The sequence below is a fragment of the Mus pahari genome, chromosome 5, assembly GCF_900095145.1.
Source record: "Mus pahari chromosome 5, PAHARI_EIJ_v1.1, whole genome shotgun sequence".
NCBI classification, from domain to species: Eukaryota; Metazoa; Chordata; class Mammalia; order Rodentia; family Muridae; genus Mus; species Mus pahari.
Genome location: NC_034594.1, coordinates 129,193,312 through 129,207,717, shown reverse-complemented (window position 1 = coordinate 129,207,717; position 14,406 = coordinate 129,193,312). Strand labels below are relative to the sequence as shown.

The 14,406-nt window shown below is 42.8% G+C and overlaps 1 protein-coding gene across 1 annotated transcript in view; it reads left to right on the top strand.

Moving 5' to 3' along the window:
• Positions 1 to 13,288, top strand: part of Tdrd5 (tudor domain containing 5) — a 49,357-nt gene extending 36,069 nt beyond the window's left edge. Inside the window, exons 14-18 of the mRNA XM_021198828.2 lie at positions 1,380 to 1,538; positions 5,074 to 5,256; positions 5,665 to 5,808; positions 8,798 to 9,002; positions 12,948 to 13,288. Of these exons, the coding sequence (XP_021054487.1) occupies positions 1,380 to 1,538; positions 5,074 to 5,256; positions 5,665 to 5,808; positions 8,798 to 9,002; positions 12,948 to 13,228 (972 nt within the window). The 3' untranslated portion in view covers positions 13,229 to 13,288. The remainder of the gene's footprint in view (positions 1 to 1,379; positions 1,539 to 5,073; positions 5,257 to 5,664; positions 5,809 to 8,797; positions 9,003 to 12,947) is intronic.
• The last annotated feature ends 1,118 nt before the right edge of the window (positions 13,289 to 14,406 follow it).

Genomic DNA, 14,406 nt, shown 5'->3' with positions numbered 1-14,406 from the left:
GCACCCACCTCCAAGGCCAGCACCCACCTCCAAGGCCAGCACCCACCTCCAAGGCCTGCACCCACCTCCAAGGCCTGCACACAGGAGCCCTAAGCAAGAAGATCACAAGTGTGAGTGAGACCTGCCTAGCTACATAGCAAAACTTTGTCTCAGACACACAAAAATATGGATGGCTCCTGCTGCATTGCAAAAAGAAGTAGCTTGGCTTGGGACCGGATAAATGGTTAAGGCCACTTGCTGCTTTTGGGAAGGACCTGCGTTGGTTCCCAGCACCCACCTGGTGGCTCAAAACTGCCTGTAACTTTAGTTTCAGGGGATCCAATTCTCTCTTCTGGCTCCATGGGGAAAATGCACACATGTGGTACACATACAATCAAACAATTCATACACATAAAATAAAAATCATTACAATTTTTAAATGACACATTTACTTATTTTATGAATATTTTGCCTACATGTAAGTAATGTACCACAGTGCGTCTTGTGCCCATTGAAGGCAAGAGAGCATTGGATCCCTGGGAAGCAGAGATGTGGATGGTTGTGAGCCACCTTGTGGATGTTGGGGATCAAACTTGAGTCCTCTGTAAGAGCAGCAAGTGCCTTTAACCACTGATCATCTCTCCAGCCCCCTAGAATTGTTTTTAATTGAGTTTGTTTGGTCTATAACAAACCTCAGTCTTTCTTAATCATTATTACTGCATTGGAAGAATTATATTTCATCATTCTTGAATAATAAATTTAATTCATTAACCTTTTTAGAATATCTTATTATCTCTTGCTATTTACAAATAATCATAGTTTGGTTCTAGAAATGAAATACCATCTTTTATGCAAAAGAAAAAAGCATGTGACCTCTCCTGATTTGGTTTGTATTTTGGTTCAGCCAAGCTCTATGTGCTATGCACATGCACACCCATTGTGACCGGCCACTTGCCCAGTGCTGCTGCATTTGAGTGTCCTGACTAACTTGTGCATGCAGCATCCTCACTGTGTCCTCTCCCACAGCCTCCTTCCTGTCATCTGCACGCCACATCTCTATGATGGCCGCACTGGGGAGACTGCACTGCCTTTACCTGACCGTGTGTCGCCTGGAGTTTGAGTTCTTTGGGTCTGGAACCTTTGGGTTCTTTTGTAGCTACAGGGTATCTTATAGACACTTGATAATGTGTGCCCAACAGTGGTGGTTTTCTGATATAGTTGAAAAGAATGGGAAGACTTAGGAAAGTGGGTAAAATTAGAGCGGGGGGGGGAGGGGAGAACGAACACCTATGTGCATGTATGAACTATAGAGTAAAATTTCCACCAAAGTTTATAGGAATGCAGATTCTGGAAACATCATTAATGTAGAAAATGATTGATTTTTCTTTTATATCTACTAGCAAGATATTAATGATGAAAAGTGTATAAGTTACCTTAAGTCTGCGCCCAAGGAATTATTAAAGGATTCTAAATTGAGTTCATTGGAAACACATAAGAGCTGTGAAGAGGACCCACAGTGGTCCATCCTGCAGCCCAGGGATCCGAAGGAAGAAAATGAGGTAAGAGGCAGAGGTGAGCTTTCAGTTCAGTAAATTCATAAATGGCAGCACCTGGAAATCAGTAGTCTGCAGGCTCCGCTGCTTTCGTCTGTGAGCACTACTCTATGACACTGAATTACAGATGACCTCCTCAACAGTCGCCAAGACCACAGCGATGGGACAGGGCCAATCCCAGGAAAGAAAAGCACTGCAGGGACCAGATGTGTAGGTTACTATCCCAAGATTGAGTCAGAGTGGCAGCATAGAGGTCTTGAGAAGCAATATTAGGAAACTCATCAGGAAATATATTTTTATTTTTGGAAGAACCTATTTTAATCAAGTGATTATATGCACATAACTTAGACTCCCTTGTGACTCTGTCTTCTAAAACAACCATTTTCTAAGTCATCTCCTTTAGCTGTTTGAAATTTCCCTCTTAATTATTACATTAAATAATATATTTATTTTTTCCTAATTTTCAAGTTTAAGTATCTTTGGATTTCTTGGAATAGAAGAAAATTTTCATCTTCACCACACATAACCTTAAGTTCATTCCCCTCCCCCACCTTAGTACACTATATTGAACTTCATTAGACCATTCAGTATTAATGCTATTTTCTGCTGAGCCAGTAGTTCACTAGGACACTTTTCATGTATACTTTTAAGTAATCTTTGTGTTTATTCTTTGAAACTTTGATAACATACATTTTTAATGTATTCTTTCTCCTCCCCTGACTCCGCCCAGATTCCCCCCCCCCATCCAAACAACTTCATGGCCCTTTTCTCCCCTAAAAGAAAATGGAGTTCAATTTGAGTTGGCCAGCTGCTCCTGAGCCTGTGGCCGGCCTCACTGAAGAAAAGATCTCCCTCTCGTATAGCTCTCAGTTGAGATAGCTTCTGGGTAGAGGTGGAATTTGTGCCCACGTTCCCTCTTCCGTGCTAACAGTATTGTCTTGTTTGAGTTTTTTTGGGTCTTATGCATGTTGGCATGAATTTTATGTTGATTTTTTTTTTAATTAACTACAGTAACATTGACTATTTTGGAGTACTTTCTGTCAGTTTTAATACACATATAGCTTTATGTATTCAACACAACAGTCAGGATGCAGAATAGCTCCAGCACCTGGAATAGCCCTTGTGCCTCCCTGGTTTTATTCACAGTTTCTCACCTTATAGAGTTTTGTTACTCTGATTGGTCCCTTTCAAGACTAGTATATAAGAGAGCTTTAAGAGTGGCCTTTTAATGCAGCCTGATACCTGTGAGTACTTCACATGTACCCGAGTTATTGATAGTTGAAAGCTGTGTGTTCTGAGTAGTATTTGATTGCACTAGCTTTACTACAGTTTGCATATCCATCCCCAACCAAGGTTTTTGAATTGTTTCCAGTTTTAAGTAATTATGAATAGAGTTACTATAAGTGTTCATACACAATTTTTTGCTGGTTTGTTGGTTTTTTTCTGTTGTTGTTTTGGTTTTTGGTGTGTGTGTGCACATTGTGTGTGTGTGCCTAAGTTTCATTTATACAGAGAAAATGTCCAGAAGTAGGACTGGTGGGTTCTGGTGGCAAACTGCTCTCCAGAGGAGCTATACAATTTCACGTTCCCACCAGTAGTGTATGTGTTCCAAGTGTTGTATGTCCTTTCCAGTACTTGCTATTAATAGCTGGGGATTTTTGTTTGAGCTCCTCTGAGAAACATATAGTAACATCACAGAATGCTTTTAAAATACATTCCCCTAATGACTAACGTGGGACGGGGTCAGCAGAGCCCTTTCTCACCACCGTGCCCCTGCATACAGAGCTTGCTGCTGGCTCGGTTGGTTTTGCTACTGTTTCGGTCCACTCCTTTCTTGGTAGTCTCCTATTTCTTAGAGGGTTTACCCCTGTGTATGTTTTTTTGTTTGGTTGGTTTTTGCTTTTTGAGACAGGATCTTACTGTATACTTCCGGCTACCCTGGAACTCACAGAGATGCATCTGTCCCTGGATCCCTAACTTCACATTTTTTTTTTTGGCAGGGTTCACAGCTGAGAATTTTCAAGATGTGGGTGCTGCAGCCCCTGGGTGGCTTCCATACTGAGTGCCCATGTCTGCTGGCATACCGTGTAACACAAAATAGAGGAGCCTAGCAAACTAGTGGAACCTTAGAATGAGCCCGGCATGGGGCAGTGGCTGTCCCCCCCACCCCCCATCTTTACAGAAGTCCCCTCAAGTGCTGGCAGTCTGGCACCTCCCCATAGTGACAGTGGGGAAGTTGGCTACTCCAGAGCTTCTGTCAGTTCCCATTGGTTCAAAGGCTGTATAAAACACGCTTGCTGCTGTGCAGTAAGGTAGATCAGCACCTTAGTGCTGGTCTCTGGAGTCTGTTCTGCCTCCCTTACCCACTCCTGGATCCTGGTTACCACAAAGGAGTTTTTTTGACTTGTATTTTTGGGCAGCGTGAGAACAGTTAAGGCTTTGGGGACTCTTGAAGGCAGACTAGATGTGGTTTTGCATGATATAAACGGGAGATTTGGATCTAAAATGTCCCTCAAAGGCCACGTACTAAAAAAAGTTTGGTTGCTCACATGTGGTATTATTGTGAGTTAGTAGAAGCCTCAGGAGACTGTCTTTGTTTGTTTATTTGTTTATTACATGTCTTTGTTTGTTTATTTGTTTATTATATGTAAGTACACTGTAGCTGTCTTCAGACACCCCAGAAGAGGGCATCAGATTTCATTAAGGATGCTTGTGAGCCACCATGTGGTTGCTGGGATTTGAACTCAGGACCTTTGGAAGAGCAGTCAGTGCTTTTAACCTCTGAGCCATCGCTCCAACCCTTCCCACACAACTTTCTTCCACTGGAAGTGAACAGTTTCCTCTGTTACATGCTTCACTGGTGTGATAACCTGTCTCCTCAGGGCCGCATCTGTAGCAGCAATTGACTGTCGACTAAAACTCTGAAATGAGTCAAGATGAAGTTTTCTTCCTTTTGAATTCTCTTAGAAATTTGGTCTGAGTAATGGGAAGCTGACTAACACAAACCCTTCTTTCTTCCTCTTTCTTCCACATGGTTAACTTTCCAAAAGTCGCTCTAGCTGATGAAGAGAGCGGTTGTCTGAGTCCTCCGTGCAGGGCAGGCTAGCTGGAGATGCAGTTGCTTCTGCGCCGACTTTGATCTCATGCTCATGTTTCCATCTGCCTTCTGCTCTCTTAGCCTAAGAACTTTGATTCTGCTTTCACTCTTAAAAGCTCCTGAGCTTACATGTTATGTATATGTGGTGGCCTCTCAGTTCTCCCCACTGTACACTCAGGACCCCTTAGTCGGTTACGGAGGCTTTTCTATACCCAGAGAATAGATGGCATTGCCTCCTCTCCCAGTCTCTCTCTCTCACAGGCTTGCTCAGAAATGTCTTTGCCTTTATTTCTTTGGCAAATCAGGGAGCGAAATGTAATAAATTGTGTATTAAACTTGTATTCACTAAGATCCAGGAAAAAAATTGTGCATTTAAGTTTTAAAAATGTGTTTATGTTGGGAAATGAAAATAACAGAACTTGTGTGTCCTGTGGTATATTTCAGGATGAGGTCCCTACTGGAATGCCATGCCTGGAGTCTGTGACCATAGGTGATGATGTTTGGGATGAGAACTGGCTCCCTCTACAGGCCAACATGGGGAAGGCAGGGAGTCCTGCCTCCCAGCTGTTTACTTCAAACCTTGTTGCGAAGGAACACTATCAGACATGTGGAGAAATGACACAAAAGGTTAGAGTCTTGTGATAACAAACAGCAGATCAACTACTGACAAATGAAATTTAAACCCGGTAGTCCAGGCTTCTAGAAAGTTGTAAGTGCTGGACTTCAGAGGGATTTGTCAGGTCATAATTCCAAAGGATCTGTGGTTTTTCAGTGGGTCAGCACTAAGGTGCTCAGGAACCGTCTCACTAGGAGATGGTGTCGTTCACAAGGCCCAAAAGTTGAAGGTGTTTACTGCAGACTTTAGGAAAGATGACACTCTGATAGAAGTCAGCACACCCCTCTTGCTGCTTTGTCCTGTTGCACGTCCACACCCCTCTCTGTTTACAGCACACTGCCCCTTTGCTTTCACCTTACCTTGCTTTGAGATCTTGTGGCATTGAGTTGTGATTTCCTGTTGCAATCTTTTCTTTGTAGGACTGGTGTTTTTCTACATCTGAAGATATATGGGATGATTCCTGGCAGCCTTTAGGCCTTGCAAATGACGTGAAAGGAGGAATTCACACTCCAGAAGGGCCCATTGCTCAAGAAAAAATTACCAACACAACCCAAATTCAACAGGTAGAGCCCAGTTCAAATTATTATAATCAGTTCATGATTTATCACTTTGATTCTTAGAAATTGTGGTTAATGTATGCCCTTCTGCATCAGTTAATCAAGGCAGCCACCCACAGACATACCCATGGGCCCATCTGATCTCAGCGGTTCTTCAGTCAAGGCTGTCGGGTTTTAGCTCACATTCATTCTTGCTCCACAGTCCTCTGGCTTCACTCCTAAGACCTCCGACTGAATTGAGAGCCTGTTGCATTTGTTTCCCACCTTGGCGAGCAAGGCTCAGACTTTACTGTCTGCCTGCCTTTCAGCCTGCCTGCTGCTGTTCTCCGGTTTTATAGCCGCTCACTTGATGAATTGGCAGCCTTGGACGTGCCAGATGCTGGACCGTTCTCTAGTCCCTTCCTCTGGGTATTGTCTGTCAGGGCCCAGATGTAGTGTCTGATCTCCCCTTTAGCCAATAAGTTTGCAGTTAGGATCTCAACTCCATTCCTGACTGGAGACTGCAAAAATGCTAAGGTATGACTATGGAACCTACTTCATTTTATGAAAATTTTCCTGACTGCTTGTTCCCTCGAACCTTCAAATACTGTAAAAATCTAATTTGTCCAGTGCTTACAATGCAGCAAAGTTGAAGAGTACCATGGCTAGAACCGGAAGTCTTACTAACATTTTTATAGCTTGAATCTTCCCATCAAGGAACCAGGATTTGTAAACCATCTATATCTGAGTCTCCTTGGGCTTTTAGTAACCATATTCTGGGCCTTTTCAATTAATGACAGTTGATTTCCCTGTTGCTAATCTGTGAGGAGTTGTGAATTTCATGGTAGTTAGGAGCTCAGTCTCTACCTCGAGATATCTAAGCCTCGATCTTGGGGTTTAATATCTCTGTAATCTCTTTTACCAGTAAAAAAGATAACACTGCTCACAGTGCTTAAACACTTACTGTTTACTGCTCACAGTGCTTAAACACTTACTGTTTACTGCTCAGTGCCTAAGAACTTACTGTTTACTGCCACTGCTGTAAGCCTTCGTGTACATTCTTGTCCATCCATTTCATCTTTCTTAAGAAGTACTGTTACCGCCATTTCAAATGAAGAAACAGAGACATAGATTAGGTTGCCAAAGGTTTATACTAAGCATTTGTCTTCCTCACTGTTCTGTTGCTCTGAGTCAGCTCTTAGAAGAGAAAGCATGTGACTGGGACCTGGCTTACAGTTTCAGAGTGTCAGTACTTCTCTTCATGGCAGGGAGCATGGCGGCACACAGGTAGGCATGGTGCTGGAGAAGCAGCAGAGAGGGCTATAGCCAGAGACACACGCTGGGCCTGGTGTGGGCTTTGGAAATACAAAGCCCATGACTAGTGACACACCCCCTTTCCACAAGGCCACACTTAATTCTTCCAGGACAGCTCACCACCTGGGGATCAAGCCTGCACTTGGCCAACCCTGGGGCCTTTCTTACCCCAGCCCCACAGCAGTTAAAGTGTCCCATAAGGGTGTGCTTGGCAGATAGTAAGCACACACTGGGTTATAAAAGTCGCAGCAATGGTAGCAGTGATGGCAATATTATTGATAAACCCATATGCTAGGAACCATGTATACTGGGAAAAGTCTTCATTTTCATTTGTTTTTAAGAAATTGTATCAATTTGAAAAATAGGCCTGAATATTAAAGAGCAGCAGCTCTGAAGTGTTTCTGAGTGGTTGATAATTAGGGGTATATATAGTCAGACCTGTAATTCAGGGTTCCCGTAGAGGTCATTTATAGACACGCTACAAGGAAAATCATGACTGTACTTTCTATCGTGGAAGGATAGTTATTAAAATAAATAATATGTTAGGAGAATATATAGTCTCTTCAACAGATCTTTGAAAACATTGCCTACTGTTGTGGACAAGGTAGATGAGGGAAAATTAGATGCAGGAGTTTGATCAGCATTATCTGTTTGTAGAAGGAACAGTGCTCTGTTGCTGTGGATTGCATGTGGTTTCCTCTCAAAGCATCATGTGTCGGGTGTGGTGTCTGGCACAGCAGCACTAGAATACTGGGGACTAGGATGTATGATGTAATTAGGTCATGAGGTCACTACTAGCAAACTATGTATAACATACATATGCGATTTGTTCAATTTTATGCATCTTACTGCTTTAGAAGCCATTCCAGCTTGATTAACAGAGGTCTTATACTTACAGCTACTGAAGGAAAAGCACCCTAATAGAGGGAAAGACCACAGCATATATGACCGAGTGTTGGAAAACAGTAAGCTTAGGGTGGCACCAAAAGTTCAGTCCAGAGCTCTGTAGTCTTCTGCCTGAGCCTGCAGGCTCCCTGCATCCCATTCTGGGACGTGTGCATTGCAGATTCCAGAGATTCACACTATTGACAAGGAAGTATCCAGGCTTTTGTCGGTGGTACTGAGAAAGCATGGCTCCTTCCTTTCCTGCGCTTAGCTGCTAACGTTGGTGCACATCATCTTACCCAGTTACTTTTGGAATCCTGGTCTTCCTTTGGAGTATGTGATGCTGCTTTTTTCTCCTAATATATGGCATAATCTCTAGGCTGTCTGTCTGTAGAGCTCTGTCCTGCCCTTTTAGTCTTTGCTGAGGTTTTTGTGTATCTTAGACAGATAATCTGATAAATATGTAATAACTCTGTGTTTAACATTTTGAGAAATCTGTTGGCATTTTTTGCTAGCAATTTGAGTGCTTCAGTTCGTCTGTGTTCACATTAGCCATGTTGATGTTACTTAACACCAGATGATAAGGGTCCTGTGTTGTCATATTTAACACTGGTCAATGGCAGGAAGAAGGGTAGCCCTCAGTACCATACTTGTTCATAGAACTATCAATAAAGACCTCTTAGGTTGAATTTTGATACTCATTAAAACATAGAAGAGTGCTTTTCCTAGAGTTTTACTTTTTAACTGTAATCTAAATAAGGAAGCATAAAGGGTGTGTCACTTCCTGTGCCTTCGCCCTGTTTCTCCCGTTCTGCAGCAGCCAGATTTACAGTATCCTTTGGATTCTTCCACACTGCCCAAACTGGAAGAGTTCTACATCTCTCTAATCAAGTCTCAGCAGTCAGCAGAGGGGAGCCAGGCTGAACCTGCCAGCATTCAGACTCATTCGGGACAGGCAGACTTGACAGCACCCAGTTCAACCCCTACAATGGGCAACTCTCCAGAAAACTACTCCAGCTCTGGTAGGTTTGTGCGTCCTTATGCATGCTCAGTTGACAAGTAGGAAGTTTGTCCTGTTGCTAAAACCTTCATCACTTTGAGAACATAACCTTGAAAGATGGCTGGTGCTGCCACTCCCTCCAAGATCATCTTGGTTTGAGCTCAGGTTTGCCGCTTTCTTTCAGCCTTTGCAGGGCTTTACATTTATATAGTTTCACGTACATGGTTCTTTGAGTTTTGGTGAATGTATTCAGTCAGTGTTTCCATTGGCCAGACAGTTTCCTGTACCCCTTTGCAGTTAGTCCCGACATCAGCTTGCTGGCCTCTGGCATGTCACTGTGCCTGTTACATAGTAGGTAGTTTTCATGTCTGGCACCTTTGCTTTATCATCATCATTGTCGAGTTTTGTTTCTGTTGGCTATTTATTTAGAAGTGACTTTGCTAGGGCATATGTTCACTGCATGTGTAACTTTTTAAACTACCAAAATGTGTTCCAAAGCAGATGGATTGTTCAAGTGCCCGCCAGTGAGGTGTGAGATTTGCAAATACTCCACCAGGTGCTATTTCAAATGTTTTGTTTTGTTTTGTTTGCTAATCTAGTGGAATGTGAAAGGCCATCCTAACTTGAACTTGGATCTTTCTGTTTCCCACATTAGCCATCTTCTCTGTATTTGTTTGCCAATGTGTCCTCTTAGCCTGTTACAGATTTTACTTATGTTATATACCCATAATCCATTCTTATTTTTCTCTTCTATTCAGTTCTTTAAAGATACTTAAGCAAACCAAAATGCTTTCTTATTTTTTATCTGCTTATCTTTTCTAGTACCCTTTACTTCCAGATTTAAATGAGGGCCCCCAAGTTTTTTTCCGTAAAGAGTCAAAACAGGCCTGGTGTGCAGCTGTGTGGTAGTCTGTATGGCACTCATTAGACCTTTGAGTTTGTCCCTGGCAAATACACACAGTTCAATTTTATGGTCATATGACTTGTGCTACAGTACAAAAACAGTTGTAAACAAAAGTTAAATGAAACTGTAGAACCACAAAGCTGAGAATATTTTCCTGTTGGTCCTCCTTTTTAAAGACTCTGATCACACACACACTGGGCCACTGTCATGACACTGCTGTTGACTTGATCGTTGTTTGCTCGCTGTGGGCGGTGTGTGTCCTGGGTATACTCGGATCTCAGACGCTCCTCCGTTCTTTATCTCTAGTTTCATTTGGGGTCTTTTGTTTTTCAGTTGTTTCTCTTTTCCTCTTTACTAGATAGTGTCCCAGCACCTGACTTGATGTATGTATTTTGTGATTCTTTCTGAAAATCACTGTCTGTGTCCTGTCTTGATTTCTTGGTTATTGTCTCTTGATTCCAAGTCAGACTTTTTGTGTGTAGTTTTATCTACCCCATTTTATGCTCTGGGCGGACCGCACTACCAGCCACCCACCCAGGGTCTCTTTGGACCTGCAGATGAAACACACACACACACACACACACACACACACACACACACACACACACACACAAGCTTATCTTTAACATGCCTTGCTGGCTCAGTGGCACTTGTAAACCTTCTGCAGCTAGTGTGCCCTTCCCTCCAGTACTCCTGGCTAAACAGCTTCCAGATCCACCTTTAACTTTGCTGCCCAGTTGCCTTCTGTGATGCCCATTGGTCTGTGCTGCCTAAGATATTTCTGGCTTGCCCTCCCATGGGCTGTTTTCCCTTTCCACCTACATTCTGGATGATCTCTGAATCTCTGAGTCTATTATGTCTCTCTCCCCCATGTATGGCAATCTCTCCCCTGCACCCCCTCCCCGTTCCTCCCTGTGACCTGCCCACACAACTGTAGGTAGCCTACTCCAGGCCCAACCATTGGCTGCTGGCATCTTTATTGATAATCAAAAAAACAACTGGGGACAAAGACCTTGAGTGTCTGGACACACAGATTCCTGATTAAATCAAAGCATCAGAACCACACCCCTTTAAGACTGTGCATCCTTGGCTATCAGACACTGGTTTTTATGTTGTCTGGATAATAACTTCCTTCTGTCTGTCTTTAGGGGCGGGAGGCAGTAGTTGCATTTCTCAGCATTAGTTTCTCACACTTCTAGCATTTCCTTAGGAGCTGCCCTCCCACAGCCCAGGTTCCAGAAGTTTGTCCAGTTTCTAACCATGCAAGGCAGATGGGGAGTAAACATGACTCCTGATCTATACCACAGTTCTCTATGCAGCTATGTAGCCATTGTATTATACTTCTCTCAAGTGGGCACTACTCAAATTTTATGGCCAGAATATTACTTTTTAGAACACTCTGTCAAATCTCCTGTGACAAAACTTATCACAAGTATCAGGGAAAATAGATCATGTATTATGTGCTTAACATACACAAAGATAAAAGGGATTGTACTTATTTTTCTCTAAAGTTATTGAATTTCTGTTTCGAAGATAGCAGTGCCCATCTATCAGTTGCTTGCAGTGGTTGACTGTCAGGATGTCAAACCGACTATACTGCTGCACAGATTTAAATTCACCTGAAACTTAAAGTAGGTTGCTTGGTTGGTTTTTGGTTTCCCCTTGCTCTGTGGCCCATGCTGGACTGAGCCTTGCTACATGGTTGAGACTGGCCTGGAAGTTGCTAACCTCCTTACTCTCCCAAGGGCTGAGATTTTAGGTGTATCTCAGTATGCCCCACTGAAGCAGGACTTTGTGGAATAAAGCCAAGTCTGCTCCTATAGAAACATCATGGTTTCCCAAAAAAGGTGGGGGCTAGGAGCTGGATGGCACTCAGTTAATAGAGCGCTTGCCAGCACGCCCGCAGCCCAAGCACTCTGTAACCTCAGGAACCCATGGTCTCAGCACTTAGATGTGGGCAGGAGGACCAGAGGCTCTACAGAATGGGTTCCAGAGGGTAGAACTTACGATGTGATACCCTGTATTCAAACAAAAAAAGCCCAATACAACAAAATGGTTCAGTTATAGAAAACAAAGGTTTGAAAGACTTAAATTTCCTATTTTCCAGTTGTCTATTTTCCAGTTGTCCTTTGTTACCATCTAAGTATCAAATTATGTCTCTTTGGACTGAATTGCATTCAAATATTTGAGTTATTGATGAATTTCATTTTTAAAAAATAGAATGAATTTTACCTTTAGAGTAGAATTTTCAGCAATTTCTGAAATGATCTAAAACATAATTCTTGTAATTTTATAATACACTTTAGTGAAACAGTGTTCAGTGTGGATAATAAAATGAAAATACTGATAAAAGTACATTGAAGATATTCTTTGTCCTTGTAGTATCAAATACTCAGCTGAGATTCAATCCTTTTGTGTAAAAAAATACATCCATCATATTAGTATGCAGATTTGATTGTATCTTTAATAACAGTAAAATAACCAGTAAACATTTAATTTATATGCCTGTTTTATATACCAGGCTCCTACAGAGTTTCTCAGGCAAAATAAGGTCTTCAGTGGGAAGGCACTAGCACTGTCTAGCCTGTCCATGTAAGAGTGTCTACCATCCGCACCGTGATTGCTAGATCTGGAGTGTTAGAGTTCCAGATTTCACTTTGTTCCCATGGTTACTTCTTACATACGTCAATGAGAACATCTTGTTAACAGGTGGTCCTTGACAACTTTACAGTGACCCTGGCACAGACTCAGAATTAGAACCACTTGGCAATAGAGGATACCTGTGGAGTATCACTTTCCTGTGTACTGGAAAGAAATAAGGGTGTTTATGGGCTCCCCTCTCGGCCCTCAGCCTCCAACTGTTCATTTTCACGCTAATGTGAGATCCCCAAGTTCGAGTCTTTCCTATGCATGACTGTTTTCTGCGTAGCACCCACTCTGGCTGGTGATTGCCTTGAGTCAGAAAAGGCCATAGCACATGTTGGTAAGAACTAGACTGGGAGAGGCAGGCAGTGAGTTGGAGAACTTCTTGAATGGACTCTTTTTGTTTTTTCTCTTTTTTAGTGGAAAGCTCTCCAGGGAGCATAAAGAAAGAAGATGTTTCTAATAGCTGTGCTGAAGTGGAGGCCAAGACCAAGAGTCAGGGAGCCATAGACCAGCTCTCTTTCATTTTGTCCCCCCAGCACCAGATTTCTCAGAAGCTCTACATCCCACGAAGTACAGCCACGGCTGTCTTGGGAGCTGCGGCGCGGTTAGCCACGTCCAGGAGCCTCCTGCACTGGTACCCCAGTGTGAAAGGAGGGAAGTTTGAGGGACAAGAGGCAGAGAGAGATGGAGTGAAGTAATGGTTGGGGAGGGGTCCCTTGGCCTTTCTGGGTGTCCAGGTGCTAGCTTTGTTTTGCTAACTGACCATTTTGACGTGTAAGTATTGATAATTTATGTTAGTTCTTATTTTTGTTCATGATTTTACATCATTCTGAATGGTTTTGTTCACCTTTGTTTTAATGAAGTACTTTAAAACATTTTGTGTATATGTTTCTGTGAGTGTTTTTCTTGTACATATCATGACTGATAAATGAAAATTGAAAAACTAATCGTTTGTGATCTATATTTAACAAGACAAAAAGTACTTTGACACACAATGACCTCTCCAGGCAAGAATTCTCCTGCTACAAACCTGGCCACAGCATCCCGACTCTAAATGCAGAACCACATGGCCGAAGCTGCCAGGTCCTCCTGCTTAATAGCTCCTCCTTGATTTACCTTGGCGTACACTTTCCTTCGTTCTTTTAAGCCTAGGAGATCCTAGGGCCTTCTCAGTTCCATGGTGGCTGGGTAGGGCTTGCCTAAGAGAGCTCCACTCCCTTCATTCCATTCAGCTTGAGGCTTTTCTTAAACTTACCTCCTTGAACACTGGGACTTTGGTCTTACACAGCACATTTCCTGGTGCTCTTTCTCCTCAAACATTGTATTTCTCTTTGACCCACTTGTTCCTTTTCACTGTAGATCTGCATAAGAGTGATTACTAATAGAACCACACCATGCTGTCTTAAAAGCTCTTTCATTTGGCCTCAGGCAAATTCTTAGGACAGAGTGAAAAGCAGCCATGTTCTTTACACAACTGTAACAAGAATGGTTTCTAAACCAGCTGGTAATATTCTTTCCCTCTGAACCTTCTGAACAGGGCCGGCATAGTCCACACCACCCTCAGCACCACTGTCTTCCATGTTCCTACTAGGATGGCCCATTAAATCCCACTTAGAGTGATACCTGCTTTTCTAAATCAAAGGATTCCATATTCCTTCAACAAAGAGCTTGGTCAGGCCTATCACAGCAGTGCACAAGTCACTGCACCAACTTCTGTCTTTGTTACTGTTCTGTGACTGAAAAGAGACACCATGAGAAGGCAGCACGTATGTGAGGCCTTGCTTACAGTTTCAGAGGCTTAGTCCATCGTCATGATGCCAGGAAGCAGAACACAGTGACAGACAGACTGGGCCTGGTGCGAGCTTCTGAAACCTCA